Source organism: Aptenodytes patagonicus, chromosome 10, assembly GCF_965638725.1.
Source record: "Aptenodytes patagonicus chromosome 10, bAptPat1.pri.cur, whole genome shotgun sequence".
Lineage (NCBI taxonomy): Eukaryota > Metazoa > Chordata > Aves > Sphenisciformes > Spheniscidae > Aptenodytes > Aptenodytes patagonicus.
Genome location: NC_134958.1, coordinates 18662714 through 18683695, shown reverse-complemented (window position 1 = coordinate 18683695; position 20982 = coordinate 18662714). Strand labels below are relative to the sequence as shown.

Sequence of the window (20982 nt, the reverse complement as noted above, 5' to 3'; positions counted from 1 at the left end):
GCTACCGCTGCCTGGCCAGTATGTGATACCGGTACGATCTGTTCTCTTTGTCCTCACGGGGAAGGTTCCGCTCTCGTTTCTGACGTTCACCTCGTACTCTCCCGAGCACCGGCAGCATCAGGCGCAGCACACCAGCCCCGTACACGGAACTCAGGGAGCGGACTCTGCATTTCCCACTCTGTGTCCCGTTTACCGCCGCCCAGGACTCGACCCCTCGGTTGACACTGCTGTGACAAGCGGCTGTCCTGGCCGGACGGGCAGCGGGGGAGGGGGTTGTCGGCGCCCAGGGGCAGCAGCGGCGCCGTGAATTGCTCCAGCTGAGGGCTGCCGGGCCGCAGGGCTCATCCTCACCACGCTGCCGGGCGGTGGGCAGCGCTCCTCCGCCCCGGGGACGAGAGGACGGACGCCATCCCCGACGGCGCCCGGGCCCCGCCACGGGCCCTCAGGGCGGCGCCGGCCCCGCCTCGCGCGCTGCCAAGGGGCGCGCTGCCAAGTGACGCCCGGCCGGCCCCGCCCCGCCCGGCGCGCGTGCGAGGAGAGAGTGCGCACGCGCCAGCTGCCCGGGGGGCGGGCGGCAGCGGCGTTATTTTACGCATGTGCGTGAGTGCTCTAACCCCCCACGGAGAGGGGCTGTCACGTGGGTCCGGCGGCGTATGCGCTTCCGGGTGAGGAGGGGCGCGCAACGGAGCGGGCCCTTTCCGCGGCGGCGGCGCGGGCGAGGCCGCGGCCCGGCCCGTCCCCCCCCCCTCCTCCCCTCCCCTCCCCTCCCGTCCGTCTCCCGCCAGGTACGGCCGCGGGAGGGGCGATAACGGCCAGCCGGGAGCCTTGAGCCGTGGCCGCGGGCTGTGCGGGCGCAGGGCCGGGCCGCGGCCCGCCCGCCCGCCGCTGCGGGAGGGGCGGCGGGGCTCAGTCGGGAGCCCTCGGGCGCTGGGGGCCCTACCGGGGCAGCGCTCGCCCGCGCCTCGGGCTTGAGAGCCGCCGCCAGGCCGCGCCGGTGACTGGCCCAGCGGGCGCGGGGGGGAGGGCCGGCGCTCCCCGGGCGGCGAGCGGGGGCCGCCTTCGCGCCCGGGCTGCCCCGCGGGGAGCGGAGCGGGCCCGTCGTGCGGCCCTGCTCTGCCGAGCTCGCGGCTTCCTCCGCAGAGCGCGACGTGGGCGCTGCTCCGTAGGGCTCCCGGCCGGCGCTGGGAGCGGCGGGGGGAAGAGTTTTGAGCACGTAGATGTTGAACTTGAAAATCCCTTCCCCCGCCCCGACAGGGCAGTCGCACCAGAGCACCACACACTTCAGCCTTGCTTTCACTAACGAGGTCGGGGGGCTGTCTTCAGTGACGGAGACTCATTTATCCCCCCTTTCTCTTGGGTGGCAGAGTAATGAGTGGGGTCTGTGAGTGGAGCAACTTTTTCCGATGTAGGTTTAGCAAATGCACAGTATGGAGCTATGTCGCAGAAGTCACGGTAGCTTTCTAGTGCCTTTTATTTTAGTTCCTCCTTACTTCCAGCTACTGATGTAATACGCTAAGTAGTAATTGATTATTTCTGGTTAACTTGTATGCATATTTAAATCTTACGAAGGAATATTGATTGTATTTAGGCAGGGTATAAATTCTCTTTGGCTGCTGTCTGACAAGTTAGTATTTACCCTTAAATGAATCTTGGTGATTCAGAAATGCAGATTCTTCTGTTGCTCTGAACGTGACGTTTAAAGTAGTATCCTCGGAGATGAAAGCAAGAGTGTTTTCAAAGGTTTTTTGTTTTAGCTGACTGATTTCTCCATGCTTTGATGCTGAGAGAAGGGAGTAAAAGGAGACGAAGAATTGACTTGTTAAGTCCTTGCATCACCCCATTATGCGAACTTGCAAGTCATAAAGTTTAGATGTCTGTCTTCAGATCTGGGAAATGTTTTCTGGGGTCATGGCTAGTGTAGCCACATTCTAAAAGCCAATGGGGTTATAAAAACATTTAGAAATTATAGCGAGCTGCACCATGTGGATGTGTGTACCAGAAAATATCTGTTCCTTACTTTTGGCTTCCTGTAAAATCAAATGTGAAAAATACTCTTAGAGGCACCTTTTCAATGCCTGGAACCTGGAATTCACTTAACTAACACTCAGTTAATGTTTCTGTTGAAATGGTGAAGGTGAAATGTAGAAAAAAAAGTAGGCTAACTTTTTTTTTGAAGTTGATTTTGACTTTCTGGGTCTGAAACAGCATGCTATTCTTTGCCGTTCAGGTACATAGTTCGATAGTGTGCTGCTCATTGCAATTGTTTTGCAAAATAAACTTTATATTTATTCTACTTCAAATGCTGAGGTGCTGATCAAGGACTGAATATAGGTTTTTGTATTGAATAGGAGTTATGTATTTATATGGTCATATCTGCCTATTTATTTGTGTATTCTTCTGACTACTCAAGGGTGAAAACCTAAAAAATAATTTTTGCGTGGGGTCTTTAACTTCATTAATAAAATGACCTCATGCATTCTGTTGTCTTTTCTTTTTTAAGTATCTGGGACAGATTAGAGTCTCTGTTTAGGTATAAAATAAATTTTTTAAAATGGTGATTTATAATAGGCTTCTCAACACTGTTGTATTTGGTATTCCAGCACCTACCATCTAAGCCAGCTTGGTATTAATGAGAGAACTCTGAAAATTATCTCTTCTTCCAGGAAAAAGGATGTGAACACTGACGTTTGACTTGTGGTGCAAGCAGTAATACTCTTCAGATGCAAACTGAATTAGGTTTAACCTGGTGTTCTGGAAATGGAAATCTGTTCATTAGCTGTAGTGGAAGAGTAGTGGGTTTTAGTGATGTGGTCCTTTGTGATACTTTTTTTTTCTTTTTGTAATACTGTGACTTGCCTGTTGAGATTCTTAAAAGTATAAAAGGCATTGTTGAGCACCGAAGTCCGGTTGTTCCAGTAAGAGAGCAGAACCGCATGGCAATCCTGCACCCAGATGTTCTTTGATGTGTTGAAGTTTCTGACCTTTAGATAGCTCCCAATCGTCCAATTCCATTTTTTAAGTAAAATGGAAAGTAACGAGCAATGGAGAGTAAAAATGATCAGGCTTGCTGTTCTCGGAAATCATGACTTTTTGAGTTGGCCATGAAGAGTGCTAAGATCAGGTAGAAATTAATTGCTTTTCTTCTACGCGACTAATAAATACTTGCATTATTACAATATATTACATTTTTCAAGTTAAGCTTTTAGATCTTTAATTTACAGCTGAATTAAAAAGAGACTTTGGCATAGTAAAACCAGAAGATGTCAGCACTACCACAGCAGCTGTAGGAAGACTATTCTAAACTCTGCTTTAGTTTGTATAAGCAGAAATAGTAGATTTTTTTTTCCCTGCTTTGAAAGCATTTCTATTAGTGATGTAAAATTATTCAGTAGTTAACTTCAAAGTCAACGCTTTTCTAACTTTCCTGAGAAAATTACCCTTCCTCCTTCATTTCTTATTCTTCTAGTTGGCAAATGATAATGCTTTTGTACATGAGACTTTAAGTCGAAACATCCAAAACAACTACTTAGTCTGCATGTTAAGTAGGATGCTGAAAACCTAAATTCAAGCTTCTCTGATGTTGAACTTGGAACTTGCCTTGTAAGTTGTTTACAATTGTACTATGCGGTATTTAGCAAATGATTCCTTTCAAATCTACCTTAGTGAGAAGTTGCTGATGAAAATTCTGTAAGTAATGTGAGAAGTGTTTTGTAAAAGTGTCTTAAACTTTGATTACAGCATGAGTAACTTTTAAACTCTGTGCCTTAGTGTATCAAGTTTATCTCAGTGTAATGGAATACGTGCAGGTAGGAATTGCTTCTGCACTGAAATGCTGTACATCTGAAATTAATAGATGCTACTCGGTGTTCGAGTCTTGGAGCAAAACCCTACTTTAAACTATCTTGTGGGAACTGTATTATGAACGCAGTGCAGGCGAGCTTGAGTAGCATCTTATAGCCACCAGCACAGTGTTAGGGTTGGTTCGTGGTGGTGGTTTTTTTTTACTGTCAGTTTTCTTCATTTCTTCATCTGTCCCTTAAGAATAAAGTAATCAGTTTAGATTTTCTTTTAGGTTTAGTGTCTGTTTGTTTACAGTGAACTGCTTATTTGCATCAGATGGTCTGTTCCATACTGATTGTAACCACTGCATTCTCTTGACTGCGTAGGGTACCTTGTGAAACTTCTCGTGCTTCATCTCAGTGTCCCGAAACAAATGCATAAAGAACTATGCACATATTCACTGTTACTACTGATCAAAATATGATCTTATCTCCAAGCAAATATTTAAAATTCATTGTTGCAAACACTCCGCAGGTTAGTACCCAGGAGAAACTGTATGCTGAGAATATCAACATCTTAATGAAAGAGAGGACGTGTTTCATGAGGAAAGTCATATGACTCAAGCAGCAAGAAACTACCCCAAACACCGTATTAGTCAAAAAGGACAAATACAAAGAGGGAGAACTGGGAGGACAGTTCTAGGGGCAACTTCTTGGAGATCGTGTGCACAGGCACATATTGCCAGAACCTGAGTGGTGCAGGAGCTTGAACGATTCAAACAAGGAGAGTCTGACCCTTAAGAGGAACCAGGTTGCTACCTTCTAGAAATTTTATTTCAATTTCCTGGGTGAGGGAAGCAGGGAAATGTCAGTAAAATAAGCTTAAATTTTTGTCATTAGTGTTTAATTTGTCTCTGGTACTGCAATTTTACCAAAAAAATCAGTCTCTTAAATTTTATTTATTGATCAGCTTGTGTAGTGTAGCTTTAAGCATTGCAGGACATTTTAAAATCAGTCTGTGGTTGTAATCAGGTCAGAAGAGAAGTTGAGATTTGTCATGAAAAGTGATCCTACAGCACAGTAAGTCTAACTTGTTTCTTTTAGCCACTTAAAAAATAAATTCTCTCTGGCTTAATTAGCAGTATGATTGCATTCAGTATGATTCCATTCAAACTTTGTACTTACTCGTGTTCTGTGTTGATTGCTTCTTTGCATTTAAAAATATCATTTTTTCCTGTTTTGATTAGTGTTGATTTTCTTAACATCTTCATTGATAAGTTTACCTGTTCCTGCCAATCTTTAGAACCAACGCAGTCAAGAGCTTCAGCTGGCTTGGACTTGTATGTCAGCAGAATGGTTTATTATCTTCCGATATTGGGGATTCCTTGTTGCTGGTGATGGGTGAGCCTGAAAAAACACAGCTTGACTTGCGCATCACAGGGTGAGTTCTCTGAAAACACTTTCTGAAATAGTTATCTTTAAAGTGTTTGGGTTTTTTAAGAACTGGGTTGTATTTTAGATCTCACCATCTGGGTGTTTTTCTCAAAATATACACTTATTCAATATCTCTTATAGAATCCAGAGAGCTGTCAGGTTTCTTACAGTTTGGAGTGAACTGGTGTAATCCTAAATGATATATCGGGTTGCTCAGGGCCTTGATTTTAACTTGAGAGGTTGATCCTGCTTGAGCAGGGCATTGGACTACCTGAGATCCCTCCCAACCTAAATTACTGTATGATAAACGATTCCATAAGCAGTTTTGTATGGGGAAAAAAAAATATGGAAACAAACCATAAACTTTTCCCTGTTTTTTTTTTTTCCTTGCATAATACCTCAACTTGGTGATAAGTGAAGGGATGTGTTGCAAGTATGGGAATTACAGTAGTATTGAACTAGCATCTTCTATTATGTTCCTGCAGCTCCTCTTTAGCCCGCTGTCCTGAAGACAAGAGGTTCTGGCTGATCAGGAATCTCTATTAGCAACTCAAGTTGGCTGGAGAATGGAAGGTGTTGAGTTTAAAGAAGAATGGCAAGATGAAGATTTTCCAAGGTTTTTATTTTTTTTTTTTAAGTAAATCAAATGCATAACATCCAGAATAAGTTACCTCTATCTTCCTGGTGAACTAATGCTCAGTAATAATCTTGAAGTGATTTCCATTAATGTAGTAGTCTTGAAAAGGGTTTGTGGCACGTTTCTTCATGGTCTGGAAAGGGATCGTTTCATGTTCGCATGTGAGTAATACGGGAATGCCACTGTTGAAGTTTCCAATGTTACCAAAGTGAAAATTTGTAACTTTGGCTTTGTCTGTGGTAATCTTTTGCAACTACATTGTTTGCATATTATTACCAGTGTCTGAAGGCCCAAATATTTCATTAAGCAACATTACTGAGGAAAATTTTTAACAGTTAAGACTGCTAGTGATGCTTGGGCCTACAAAGAAACTAAAACATCTGGCTTCAGAGGTATTCTATAATAACATGACTAAACTACTTCTGTAATGTATTTAATGTTAAATTTTCTCAAGCAAAAATATGACAAATTTTCTTAAGGATGACACTAATAGCAACCAGTATTTTGGCATTTGTCACATCAACAGATGGTCGCTTGAATGCTGTAAAGGAATTTTCTGCTACTTTGGTGCTTTATTTACTGAAAGCTTGAACTTAGGCTACAAGTAAATTTATTTCAGTACTATCCCACAGTGGTTTTTTGCAGTGTGTATCTAAATATTTGGCATTTAGCTGGCTATTTAAAAAAAAGAAGTTTTGTAACAATAGTTTCTACTTTGTGCACCAGGCCCCTGCCAGAGGATGATCCTGTTGAGGCAGATATATTGGCTGCAGCTGGAACAGAAAGTGAAGCTGGTAAGAACATTCTACTCCAGTCAAGCTGACTGCTTCCTGCTTAGATGGCTGTTTGAAAGCTCTATTTTGTTTTAGGGTGTTTTTGGGGGGGTGGGGGTTGGTGGGTTGTTTTTTTTGAGTCAGGCTTGAGGAAACAGCATTCTAAATAACATTTCTGTATGTGAACGGTGTTATAAACATCTTGTCTAGAAAGAAAAGGGTTTTGGAATAAAATATGAGACTCTTCATCCTCCCTGTGAACAGAGCTATCCAGGTAATACTGGACAAAAATGAATTATTGCACTCACTTCCTCACCTGTCTTAAAATCTTGGTTCATTATTTGGCTTCTGTGCATCAGTTAGGGCCTACCTTAGTTTCGCTCCAAATTTCAGACCTTTGTGGCCTTTTAAGAACGTTGCCTGTCCAAATGGTCAGAGGGGAAATAATGCAGATGTCTGGAGTTTTCTTTTAACATTTTTGAATTTTTTGGATCTTGTCTGTCTGCTTTAGTTGTGGCATTTCCACTGCTGGATCAGTCATTTTATTTTATTCCCTGCTTTCAACTGCTGTCTAAATCATGCGAGTATTTGCCTTGTCTCTCAAAGCATGCTGTGTATTCACCTAATAGTTTCTTTGATATTCTGTCCTCACTGTTGTCTGTCAGCCTTCTTTTTTTTTGCAGTTTGTATACTTTTTGTTTCATCAAAGATGGTTATGATGTTACCAATAGCTAACAAAAGCAAGGGCTAGGGACATGAATCTATTGTGTTATTTGCAAGACTTATTTAGTATAATATCTAGAACAACTCGTGGTACACTTTAATATAGCTAGCACAGGTAATAGTTGCTTAGGTGGTGGCAGCACTTCAGGTTTTTCTTCTGTAGGGAGTATGGTGGTCTACCACTGTGATCATAGTGTGTATGCAATCGGGTAAACTTACAGTCTTGAGGACTTGAGAACTTTGACCTCCAAGTGCTGTTCTCTGCACCCTGTCTTTAATTCTTCCAAAGATACGTAGTTTGAATTATGGGCATTAACTTACAATGCATTTTGAGAAAGCACTCTGCTCTTCTGTCTTGGTAATATGCTTATCTAAACTCACTTTAGCTTTGAAAATAAATAATTTGCTTTTTTAAATACAGAGGTTAATGGAAAGAAAGTGAGGAAGAAATTAATGGCTCCAGATATTAGCTTAACTTTGGATCACAGTGAGGAATCTGTTTTGTCTGATGATTTGGATGAGAGTGGAGAGATTGATTTGGACGATTTAGATACTCCTTCAGAAAATAGCAATGAGTTTGAATGGGAAGGTAAGTATTTTTTGTTACTTCTGTCTGCCCTAAAATATTTCTATTTTCTTATGTGCAGGTCAACAGTTTTTCAGGTGGGAAATAACAGTGACTCAATATTACAAGAGGAAAAATATAAAGGAAGTGATTAGATTAGAAATTGGAAATAGGCACAATGAATTTTTAGAGAGCAAATCAGACCTCCACGGATTAGTAAACAGGCAGCATAATAGCTGTAACTCCAAATAAACTTAGGTGAATGTCATTAAACACCTGTAAGACTCGAAGTTATGGAAAACGCTCACTGTTGCACTATGTTTTTAAGAACCAACCTGGGGAAAAAAAATTATCAACGGTGTTCTACATGTATTATAGATCAGTTTTAAATGGAGGTGAACCATATAAAGGTATATAGATTATAGATTACCTAGACAGAAATGGATGAATTGCAAGCCTTTATTTAAGGAGGACTGAATGGTATTTTTATTTTTTTTATTCTAGAAATAAAATAATTTTAATTCCTGAGTAAACAGGAAGCTCTCTTTTCACTGTTACGTATGAAACACTACCTGTTCTTCATTCCAAGATAGCTTATAAATGGAGAAAGAAACACTCTTTAGAATATGGGATTTTTTTTAAATAGCTAAAGACATATTGCAGGTGAAGTTTTCATAATAGAGACTGTGGGTTTACCTGTGTAAAAGGTTTTTCACCATTTTAGTGAAGAAGAATTGGTATTTAGGGTTAGTTTTACAATGATGCGAAGGAAATGTTCCAAATGTTTGTGCCTTGTTTTTAAAAGTGGCTGAAAAGGGTTTCTGTCTCTTCTTCCTTTAATGCTGCTGCCTTCATTTTCCTGGAAGGATAGTTTCAATTAACAGCTTTGTCTTGGGAACAGACAACTAACTTGCAGTAGGTTTTTCTCGCTTTGGGTAAGGTCTATGCAACAAAGTCAAGAATCATCATTTAATTGGAGCAAATTGTTTTACAGATTGCTGTCAGCATAAATTTCATATATATTGATTGCACACATGTGAATTAGATTTAATTTCTAATAGATTTGCCTGCATGTCTGCTTGCAAGGTACTGTCAATGTTTTAAATCATGCTTTTATGTAAATCTGTGATCAAGCAACCTGTGTAATTATCATTGGAGTTAACCACTTTGTCTATTTTGGTGAAATTCATCAAGGTCTGTGTTCTGAAAGCCTACAATTAAATAGGCTTCCTACATGAATGGAAATTTGTCGTGTACTTCAGCATAGAAAATTACAGGCAATGGATAACTGCCAACATAGAGTATTTTGATAAAATATGTATGACACCCGTGAGGTCCTATTTTGTAACGACTGAAGGAACTAAGGCAGCTGATATGTCTGACTGGCTAAAGAATATTAAAATAGATTAGATAGCAAAGTGGTTAACCTGTGGTGTAATTGATTGTCACTATACATAGTATTCATAATGGATCTTGAACATGTTTTAATTTTGGCAGATGATCTTCCAAAACCAAAAACTACTGATGTAATTAGGAAAGGATCACTTACTGAATACACTGCGGCAGAGGAGAAAGATGATGGTCGACGCTGGCGAATGTTTAGGATTGGAGAACAGGACCATAGGGTGGACATGAAGGCAATTGAACCATACAAAAAAGTTATCAGTCATGGTGGTAAGGATTAGTGATGTGCTGAGGGGAACTGTTGAGAAACTACTTCTTTAAGCTGAGTTGGGGTGGCACGGGAAGAGCTTTGGGGCATAAAGACTCGTGATGATTCATTTGTTGCAGTATTAAGGCATATGGTTGATTTAATATTTTTTCCCTATTAAACTAAAGTTTCAAAATGTACACATGTTCAGATGAAGCTACTGACATGCACGTATGTAATAAGATGTACTTACCTGTTCTACAGTGTCAGTGCTACCAGTATAATTTCTTGGTTTTAAGAGTGTTGAAAGCATTAACTGTAGATCTAATAAGGCATAAATTAATTAATGACTCTTCCCAACAGTCTGTGGAGTTAAGGTTGGAAGAAAAGTTGACCATATAAAATGTTATTAAATATACTGAAATTCTATACTGAGATGTTGATTGTAGGTACAGCATTTGATTTACATTCACTTCAGCTATTTCTTTAGAAGTAGACAAACTTGAAAAAGAAATCTTGAGGTTTTCTGTAACTGTATGAATCCGTCCATATAGAATAGATGTTTGTAAATCTCTTTAAGGTAAATAATGAAAAAGCTTACTGAATGTGCTTGACTTTGTGTAAATGTAGTCAGTGTATAGTCACCTTTGTCACTACTGCTGCTTTTTTCTTTGTTTTTAGGTTATTATGGTGATGGGTTAAATGCCATTGTTGTGTTTGCTGTTTGCTTTATGCCTGAAAGCAGCCAGCCTAACTACAGATACCTAATGGACAATCTATTTAAGTAAGTCATCATCTGCCTCTGAATACTGTCCTAATTTCACATTGTGAAACTTAGCATTTTAATGTAAGGGCAATTACTCCTTTCTCTTTTTTAATGAAGCTTTTTATATTTCTGATGAGGGAAAGGTAACATAGAAAAGCAACTACATCTGCTTCCAGGAGAAGGAAAAAATTTATTAGATGTTGCTCAACACTGTTGCCAACTCTGTTTTTTAAATATATTTGAGCGCCACTAGGAATTACTTTAATATCCACAGGTCTTCAGTTGAAAGTTTTTTTGCTTGTCTCTGCAGGTATGTAATTGGCACTTTAGAGTTGTTAGTAGCAGAGAACTATATGATAGTTTACCTGAATGGTGCAACAACACGGAGAAAAATGCCAAGTTTAGGCTGGCTTAGGAAATGTTACCAGCAAATTGATAGAAGGTAAGAAGCTCTGCAGTGTTTTCTTTCGCTGAGCATGTGAATATTGTCATACATATTTAGGAAAAACTGCTGTTTAATGTGGTGTCTGGTACTGACTGATCAAGATTTAATTAAGCAAATTGGTGTATTGAAAACCTCTTCCTAAGCTAGACAATGTGGAATAGTGCTACAGGCATGCCTGGCTTTTTGTTGTTTGTTTTTTTGTTGTGAAAATAGAATCATAGACTAGTTTGGGTTGGAAGGGACCTCTAAAGGTCATCTAGTCCAACCCCCCTGCCGTGGGCAGGGACATCTTCAACTAGAGCAGGTTGCTCGGATATAATAGTAGTGTTAGAATACTGAATTCTGTTACCATGTAGAATATCCTTAAAACTTCATGTATTAATATGGTAAAGTAATAAGGGAGGTCCTTCGTGAACCACTTCATCCTTAGTTGTGTAAAAAGATTCAAAGAATCTTCTTTCTGGAATGTTATTTCCTTGTCATTGTTGTCAAACTGATACTACATCTTAAATTTTGACTATACAGTTGTGTGGTATTTTTTTCTTCCGGCAGATGGTGATTGCTAATAATGGAATGTCAGAATACTAGATTTATGTGACAGTTGTGTTTGCAAAAACATACTTTTTATATGTTAAAAAAACCCTTGTTGTCATGCAGCCTTTTTGTTCTAGTAATTATGTCCGCTGTTTGAATTCTTCAGGTTAAGGAAAAATCTGAAATCATTAATCATAGTTCATCCATCTTGGTTCATCAGAACACTTCTGGCCATCACAAAACCTTTTATTAGGTAATACTCTGGAAGCTATTTCTTTTTATTTAAAAAAAAAATAAATCCTAACAAATATTTACATTAAAAGTTCAAACACTGTTTTAATATTGACCTACTGAAAATATTTTAAGTTGTAACCGTACCCTGCATTTGTTTTTCCACAGCTCAAAATTCAGCCAGAAAATTAGGTATGTCTTTACCCTGGCAGAACTAGCTGAACTCATCCCCATGGAATACGTTGGCATCCCAGAATGCATAAAACAGTACGTTTTATTATTCAAACATGTTCTACACTGATCATGTTTTAGAACTGGTATATATTGTATTCAATTATTGGTTTGAATGTAATACTATGTATTTAATAAAATTTAATTTAACTCAGATAATTGCTATCTCTAGGAGGAGTATCCATGTCTGACCACATTGCTAACTACAGTTTGGTATGCAGTAGCATGGATAGTCAAAATGTTAATGTATAGGGATTTTCACAGATAGTGCCTTACGTAATTACCAAGTTGTGGTGTGTCAATTAGTCTTCTAGAGACAAGGCCTCGTTCCAGTTGTTCTACCCCTTAGTATGCTGAACTGGCTTGTGAGTGAGAAACTCTGGGCAAGCTGATACTGAAGTTATTTATAGTATCTTCAGTATTCATGTTAAAATGTGGAACAAGTGGTGAAATATCACTTGGATTGGGATTTCATTTAAAAGAAGAGCTGTGGTGGAAAAAAGCTGAATCCCTACCCATAACAGTTCTAAAACTGCTTTGAAGAGGTGAAGGTGGCATCAGTGTCCTTGGTTTTCTCTTCTTCCTTCCCTCCAGATATAAATACTCATTTTAACATCAGCACAACTCTGTTCTCAAATATGATGATGATACTTTTGTCAATAGCATTTGTGGGTGCCGTAATAGAGTAGAAACTATAAACTTGGGTCTTAAAAAGGGCAGATGAAAATACTAACAATTGTGATGATAAATTGATGAGCCTATTAGAGGGTATAATGTACAAAACCTATAGAGTATGCATTACAATACATGATCACAGACTGGGAACTCCATAAGGAAAGATGGCATAGTCTCACTGTGTGGACAGAGGGGCACATCCATGTTGGACAAATCCGCAAATCCCTCCCCAACCCCTGCAAATGGCTGGCTATTGCAGTAAACATTCAGCTGGTATCAGCTGCACAATTTAACTTTTTATAAAATAGAGAAAATGCAGTTTTCTTGGGGTGGGGAGGAAAGACGTGACAACACTGAAGCAGCCTTGTGCTATCTTTGGAATATTTTTTTAACTGGGGTTTTTGAAGGATGTGTTATGAATATTCAGACTGTCATTCCAAGTCTTGAAAGAGACTCCTTTCTGTATTGATGAACCTTTAACTGTCCTGCAAAGGCTGAACTCAGTTGACTCATGGAATTAATTCTCAGACTTGGGTGGAGGATTATATCTGGCTTCAAACTGTTATGAATACAGACTTTAAATTTTAGTGATGGATGTTAATACTGTACAAGAAGTTGTACTGAATTCATGTTACGTCATAGTAACTAAATCTTAATGCTTCTTGTTTAATGCTTATAAATGTTGAAGGTACAATATATTTTTTCTTAATTATATCAGTTTCAAAACTTGGTATGTTTTTACAAACTGTATTGACACTATAATACCAGTTTGCAGCTTCTGTTGAATTTGGCCTTCGTATGTTATGTTTACTGAAATCAAACTTTTCCTCACCAAGGTATGAAGAAGAAAAGTTTAGAAAGAAACAGAAAAGGTATATTCATATTTTGATTAGGGTTGCATCTAGATAAGATGATTTGCACTGCAACTAACTCCCAGTTGATTGGCTTGCATAAAGGAATAAGCATTTGTAAATATAAACATGCACTAGTGACTAAGTTTTTAATGTGTGAAAGTAACTATACTGCCTGCAAGTACAGTATATAATCTAAAAGAACTCACCCTGGATGTTCAAATGGATATTTGTGAATAGTCTCCATTACTCTCTTACATGAGATGCTCACTTTTAAGGGGATACGTGGATTCTCAACTGAATCTTCAAGAGGCAAAGGTAGTGCTTCCGTATGAATCGATTAAATCAAGTTTCAGTTTCTAACAAGAAGTGACATCTGAAGGAAGAGCTGTTTTTAGGTGCTAAGTTGAAGCTATGCATCAGCAAAGATGCAACTCTGGAAGAAGTTCTAATATTGAATCTTGCATTTTGTATTTTTGGTATTCACTACCTTTTTAGTTATTAACTTGCACAGATGCAATCTAAATTAGTATGTTTAGTGCTGTTTGTATTTGCAGTGCCTATGTTCCTTGCTAATAAACACTGGATTTTCACTTTGTTAATTTTCAGTCTCCTGCTAACTGTTCAAGCTGTTCCAGCAGCTGATGAAATTTTTTGAATGGATACGTTATTTTTTTTTCACTCTGTCACTAACAAATGTTCTGAAAGGTTTTTCTACTAACTTGTTTTCTTTTAATTACTCTTCCTGTGTGTGTGCATAACTATTGAGGGAGGGTTATTGTCTAAATTAGGTAATGGATATAGAGAGGAACACTGAGAGATTAAAATAAAAGGAATGTAAATTCTTTCTGAAGGCTAGCAGGTAAAGCTAGTGACAAGTGTTGATCATTCTCTAAGAATTACTCCAATTAAGTGGTAATTTTGCAGTGTGTAACCTGAAGTACTAAGCCTGTCAAATTTAAGAAACCCTTTCAGTACATATTGAACAACAGTTCTGCTTGATTTTTTTTTTCCCCCCAGCGTGCATAATTTGGCCCAATTCTATTGCAAGGCCCATTGTATTCAGATGCAAACCTGAGACGTTCAAACAGTAATATAAAAAGTTTTAAAAATCTCCAGTACAACAAGCACTTTTTAGTGTCCCTGTCAATATGACTTACACTACCATCACTTTTGTAAAAAGTAGTATGTTCCTAAGTGAAGCTTGTATAGAGGAGAGATCAAAGGCACTATTTGATGCTGAGACTTTAATCAGGTTGAAAGCAGTTGTAGGCATTATTTATTATAATAGGGGGAAAGGAGATGTGTTGAAGTTTAGTTACTAAATTTGTTGAAGATGGCAGTAGGAATTCTTTGGCTGTGCGTATGGGTCACTTTGGAAGGTAGAATATGGTACACTTCTATGGATTTATATTGTCAGCTGTTTGTTTATGCATAGCTTGTTTGCATTAGCTTACCATATTTTCTTATACTTTCTGTGATTAGTCTTATAAGTCATGTCAAAACATGCTTTCCTAAGATCCTGCAGTGAGGACAGGGATGAGTTGCAGCTGCACACTGTGCAGGTGAACAGGTATTCGCCTAGGACTGTTGCTTTTAGACAACACTGCTCCAGACCTATTGGATCCTTATGTACTTAGGTTCAGTTCTTACAGCTGAAAACAAAAAAAACCCCAACCAAACCCCAAAACAACTTGCCTCCCCTTTTTATGGGTTCATGGCCTAGAAGAGCTGTCATTGATTTTATAATTTTGAAAAACTGTCTGGTTATAGTTTGAGAGACTGGACAGGTAGGTTAGACAATTAGGTTGTTAGAAGACAAACTTGGCCTTAGCCTCTCTCACTTCGGAACTGCTGTTGATTTTAAAATTAATTTACCTCCATGAACAAATTATTTTCCAGAAGATATAGTTAAGACTGTAGCTTGTTCTTAGTGTAAAGAGGAAAAGTACATCTCATGCAGGACATGTCAGCCATCCACTGGTTTCTGCAAAGCAGCATTTTGTTTGCAGATATAAAAAAAAAAACCCAAAAAACCAAAACAACCAAACACCACAAACAAATAAAAAACAGTTTTAGCAGCATGGTGGTGAATTTTTCTTGGGTAATTACAAGAGTCTTAGAACTTAATAGAAAAAGTACGGCAGTTAAGGAGCCACTTAACTTTTGATTCAACTACTGCTGTTACCTTCTTGGCTTAATTAGTATAACATTAAAGGTAATCTTGTGCTTATTCTGCAGTGTATGAATTCATCAAAGTAGTAGTGCTTGACGGTATTGTCATGTGACCTGTAAACTTGTATTCCTGCTTGCGTTCATTTAATAAAAGCACAGAACCTGCTTTTTTTCTTCTGTAGTCAAACTTCACTTGCACTTTTCATATGCTTTCTTTTGAATGCTATAGTTATTTAAATGGTTTCTTAATAATTTTGATTAATTTCTAGGGGGAGGTAGGAAAATAGATACTTGTTTTTAAAAGAGCGTTGTTGTGACTGCATTCAATAAAAAAATTAATATTTATTTACTAAAACTTTTTCCATGTAAAAACTTTCTGTTTTCCTGTTAAGATTAATAGTTTTTGCTTAATATATGAGCTATCAAACTAAACTACTCCTTAACATAGTTTTAATTTTACTGCTTTCTTTGCTAAGCAGAGTTGACCAAGAGCTGAATGGAAAACAAGAGCAGAAAAGTGAACAGTAAGTTTGGAGTCCAAACAAGACTGAAGAATATGCAGATGGAATGATGCTATTTTTGCTCCATTTACAATGCATTCTCTGTGTGTGTATATATTATATAACCTGTTGCAAAAGGTGCTTAATTTCTTTGGACTAGCACCTAATGGACTGCTTACTGCTGTATTGGTTTTTCTTGACTTTAATAGCTATGTTTATGTAATCATTTTATACTGCTAAATGTCAAAGAACCCTGTGTTTTCAGAGGATGTTCTTGCAATTGTTTATCTAAATGATGCATGTTCTTCAGTAAAATATTTATATACCTAAATATTAAAGGAAAGAGATAATATATATTTTTATGACTGAGCAAAATATTGTGTGAACCTGCTGAAGGAATTCATTTGCAGGTAGACAAGGCCATAAGTTACTTGTTATTGTATAAATCTGTTTTGCTGTAAATGGTCAAGTGCATTTCTTTGTTGTCACAGAAACCTTAATTTGTTTGGATATTTACAATCACATAATGTAGTCTTTCACAAGTATGCAGATCCTTATTTTTGTTCACATACCTAATATAAGCAGTACTCATTTACCTCACTAGAGTGAGCTTGAGCTTTGGTGGTTTAGTCCGTTTTTCAGAATGCAGAACTGCAGTTCTGTGAACTTCAGTCTGTTGGCCAAAGGGTTTAAGCCTAAGCCACAATAGAAGCTGAACTGTTTGAATGACTAGTAAGATATCAGACCTTTCTCAATTTAAGTTGCAAATTTAGATTCTGCTTCAGTAAATCAAGGCTATCTCAGCTACCAGTAGGAAATGAGTTCATTGCGGTTCTTCCTGGATGAATATCGGTTGTTACCAGTAGGAGCTCTGGTCATACTCAGTAGAGCTTGGGAGTTACGTGGATATTCTAGCCATAGTATCAGTTGTTTGCAGAGGTATGGGGAGTCTTACGCTACCTGTGTCAGCCTTTTACATGAAACATCCATTCCTAAAGCTTAGTTTGGCACATGATACCAGCACTAATTTCACTTGACAAAAAAGTGATTTAAAGGTTGGGGTTTTTTTTCCTCTCCACAATGGTAGTAAACTTGTGTCTGTAAGGGGTGTTCTTGGACACATAACTAGTGTTTATATGTTTATTAGGGCAACAATAATGCACTGGTTGATATGTTGTAAAAGTTTGTAACATCTTTTGATAATCGTTGCTATTTCCCTGTAAGGACAGGTGCATGCAAATAAATCCATTCAGGAGTTGAGCAGTATAATATTGTAGCAAATATATTTAATCTTCACTTTTGGTTTTTATTGAGCTCACACTTTTGTCTTAATGCCAAAAATATCAGTTCTCAATTATATTGAAAGTTAGTGTTATACAGTTCTTTACTGAAAAAAAATAAGGTTGCGTTCAACTAGATTACTACCTGACACTGATAAAGAGCAGTCAAGAGAGAATGCCGTGGTCAAGACTTACTACCAATTAACAATTAATCTACTGTCTCTAATGATACGTGTATAGACTCTTGAGAGCGTGTTCATGTCACAGTAAATTGGATACTTAGAGCCTGTTTACTTCTGGTACTTTCACAGTGCGGTGTGTAGGAACGTGCAAACCTGTAAGCCGTCCTGATTTTTACTGATTCTGTGTGGGTCCTAAGCTAGATACTAAGTATTCTGATCATCTCATTTCAAATTTTTCCTAATTAAAAAAAAAAGTGTTTTTCTCAGTAGAATCCTATTCTTAGCGGAGGGATTGTAGTCCTATATGTCTTGTTGCTTCCTATGTGTATAGTGCAGTATAGAGTAGCCAGTCCTCTGTATAGGCCATATTATCAAATGATGGGATTGTTACTGTTGTCTTTCCTGGTGGCTGAGTGATTCTACGGTTTCGTGCTGCAGTAGTACTATTTTTTGGAAATGTGTATGTGCTTACCTAATGGTTTATTTCTCTAGTATCAGTTTTTGTGTGTGAGTATACAGCACAACAGTTCTTCTGTCCCTAAGAAGAACATGCAGCTTGAGAAACAGGTGTGCTAAAGAACTATTCCCCTCTGACCTTTTGCAGCTCATCATTTAATGGTGAGATGGATGTTTACAAAAAGCGATAGAAGTCCCAAAGTTATCTTGAACACAAATGGGTAACTTCTTGTCAAACTTATCTCTTTTTAAATCTATAAAATAACTTAATATATTTTAATATTTAAAAACATGAAAAGTTGGAACGTCATACTTTAATAAAAGTTATTTCAAAAGCTGAATCACTTTGTGATAAGATACAGTATTGTAGGGAATTCACCTTTCAGTGGCACTTCCTTCTAAAAGTAAAACTCATGTTGCTAGAATACAGTTTGAGTCCCGTCAAGAAAAGATGATTTCACGAGTCGCTGATTTACCTTTGATTTGGAGGTCTCATTAGTTTATTTATATAGACATGTGGAAATAAGTTGTCAGTTACCTTTTGTTATTACTGTGTGCAACTGAAATAGAGATGTTTGGGCCAGTGGCCTCTCTGCGTGTGGATGTGACGATTTGTAAATTGATTTCTACAGCAGGATAAGTATTCAGAAGTGGCAAAGATACTTTGGAGAAAGCGCCGTTAAAAACTGATGTGAGTAGATTCTAGATTGCTTGAATGTTCTTGTCGTTCTGTGTAGCATGGCAAAGCCATGTTCTGTTGGAAAGTAATGGAGAGGGATATATAAGGATTTAGTGCTGAAGCAGATTGAAGTCTTTGAGGTTCTGGGATGTTAAAATGGAGAAATTTTTGTTCCAAAAAGCTTAGATCTAGTTAGAATAATATGTAACCTTGTTCATAACAATGCAGTTTAGCGCTTTTTTTCTTATTTTCAGTGAAGAATAGTACTTCTTGCTGTGAGGAACTTTGTACTGAGAAGCAGTAGTTATATTCCAAATTGCACACAAATAGTGTATAGCCTGTATTTGTTAGCATGTTTCAGCAAGTTTGCGTCATACACTTAAATGCTCTGATGGCAGCTTAAAACCTTTTAACAGTTAGTTTGTGTCAGACTTCAAGATTAGATTACGTGTTGGTGGTAAATGGAATCTTCTATGAAACGGCCTCGAAGTGTGTCATAGGGAGGAGAGGGTGGCATTGGTGCCTAGTCATATGTCAGCTTCACTGATGTCATCTACTGAAATGTCTGTGGTTAATGGAAAATGATGGAACTATATTGTGAATGGGCACTTTCTAAACTAAATCTGTCACAAGTTTCTTGGTGAAAAGTGTATTTCTTCCAGTGTCAAATTTTTGTGTATCCTATGGATTTATACAGTATTTATTATGTAGAAAGGTGGCTTAAATGCATCTCTTATCAAAAGCTGCTGTCTTTGGAGATGACTTTAATTCTCAAATCATTCCAGTCTCCCTCAGAAAAGTCTCAGACGAGGAACGGAGGGGAGAGGGATAATAGCTTGTGTGCTTTTTGTAACCAAGAAGTCTTGCAAAGCTTTCAGTGAAAATTGTTACTCAGTCCTTGTGGATGCAGGTCATTCTCTAGAGGATTTGTTTCACTGACTGGTTGTCAGAGACGCTTGAAATAAGTGCTTTAATTATACTTTCACTCTGAAATATAAGGAATATTTAAATATTCATATTCTGAAAGACAGATTTCGCAGCTTTCCTAGCTTCAGAATTGTAAGTTCAACTACATTGTTTCCCTTATCACATCTTGTTCCCTACGTTGAGCTAACGGGAAAGAAGGGCATTTGTGAAGTGAAGAGGGTGCAGTCATGTTAGTTTTTCATCATTCTCTTCAAGCACGACTGAGATCAGTGAAATTAAAGACATTCTTTGCTCAACTAGATCTTTTTTCAGTTTTGCAATTTGGACTGCCCAGATTACTCTGATTTAAATGTACTGATTTCCCCCCCCCCCCCAGTATTGAAAATGATCTGATCTCCAGTAGCTACTGGAGTGTTTTCAAAAAGTCAAGTCCTTATCTTACCATGCTCCTTACTCTAGCTTGCTCAGCTGCTAGTTAATATTTGACATGGAATTCTAGGTTAATAATTACAAAAAAAATTCATGGAAGACAGATGCTTACTTTCCCAGTGGCTCTGCAGTTCTGCAGTGTTTCTTATTCAGTCATCTGAACAAAGCCTTTTTATTAAGAAGAAAAGCCCGAGTAGTAGGGTGCTCTACCAGTTGAATGGTGGATAGAAGGGTTTAAGACGTTGTCTGTTAGTATCGGTAAACTTTAATACGTGTGATGTGGGAAACGTGCAGTGTTTAACAAAATGAAGCTGCAGTAGTCATGCAAAAACAGAGGTTGTGAATCAGATGATATAATTGGCTTAAATGGACTATTAATATTCTTCACAGATGTGGCTATTTTCATTTGGCCCTTTAATATAAAGCTATGTAAGTACAAGACTCTTCACCTACCTCTTAAGAATGTTATGATCCTTTCTTTTTAAATGAGCTTCTGTTTTCTGTTTGTGTTTCAAGGTGTCATGGAGTAATGTAATAAACACATTTCTGAATGTGCTAGCTGTTTATACTTACGGGAAACTTTTTAATTAGGAAATAAATAAATGCTATATGCAATAAATGCCCTTGGAAAAGGTCTGAATATTTTATTTTACTGCTGAGGATTATATTGATAATATGAGTCTTTTGTGATTGTATGCACCACCACCTCCCTCTCAAAAATATGAAATTTAAATTTGGTTCCCAAAGCGTTGTAGGTGCCAGTTCACTAGTGGCCCTGAAATTTGGCAGTTACTCTGAAGATAGTTTGTGAGTTGAATATTTCAAAGGCTTTTGGCAGTTGGCACGGGCTGGAGTATAGTACTAGAGGAAATGGGCTGAGCTCTTAGCTTTTACCCACTTGCATGGGTAAAATAAACCTAAACCCGGAAATACAGACACGTCAACTGTTGGTCATTACATAATTATAAAAAGCGAACCCTAACCCCTTGCAGCACCCACTCGCTGTTGAATGCGTGCGGCGGGGGTTGCGCCGGGGAGAGCCGTGCAGCTCAGCGCGCC

At 38.5% G+C, this 20982-nt stretch overlaps 1 protein-coding gene across 4 annotated transcripts; it reads left to right on the top strand.

Moving 5' to 3' along the window:
- Positions 1-647: 647 nt before the first annotated feature.
- On the top strand, positions 648-20542 carry BNIP2 (BCL2 interacting protein 2). Of its 4 annotated transcripts, none has more exons than XM_076348365.1 (12): positions 648-665; positions 5083-5220; positions 5699-5829; positions 6577-6644; positions 7768-7935; positions 9409-9585; positions 10244-10346; positions 10639-10770; positions 11474-11560; positions 11707-11805; positions 13281-13316; positions 15950-20542. In XM_076348365.1, exons 3-12 carry the CDS (start codon positions 5780-5782, stop codon positions 15996-15998), a joined length of 969 nt encoding a protein of 322 aa, XP_076204480.1. In that variant the 5' UTR covers positions 648-665; positions 5083-5220; positions 5699-5779; the 3' UTR covers positions 15999-20542. The 4 variants fall into 4 exon arrangements, with proteins under 4 accessions (XP_076204480.1, XP_076204478.1, XP_076204481.1 ...); XM_076348363.1 differs by lacking the exon at positions 648-665 and adding an exon at positions 731-785; XM_076348364.1 differs by lacking the exon at positions 648-665 and adding an exon at positions 4299-4590.
- Positions 20543-20982: the final 440 nt, after the last annotated feature.

Coding starts and splice junctions, on each gene's coding strand:
- BNIP2 (XM_076348365.1), top strand. CDS start 5,780: ATGGAAGGTGTTGAGTTTAAAGAAGAATGGCAAGATGAAGATTTTCCA. Junction 5,830..6,576: donor CAAGATGAAGATTTTCCAAG/GTTTTTATTTTT, acceptor TTTGTGCACCAG/GCCCCTGCCAGAGGATGATC. Junction 9,586..10,243: donor AAAAGTTATCAGTCATGGTG/GTAAGGATTAGT, acceptor CTTTGTTTTTAG/GTTATTATGGTGATGGGTTA.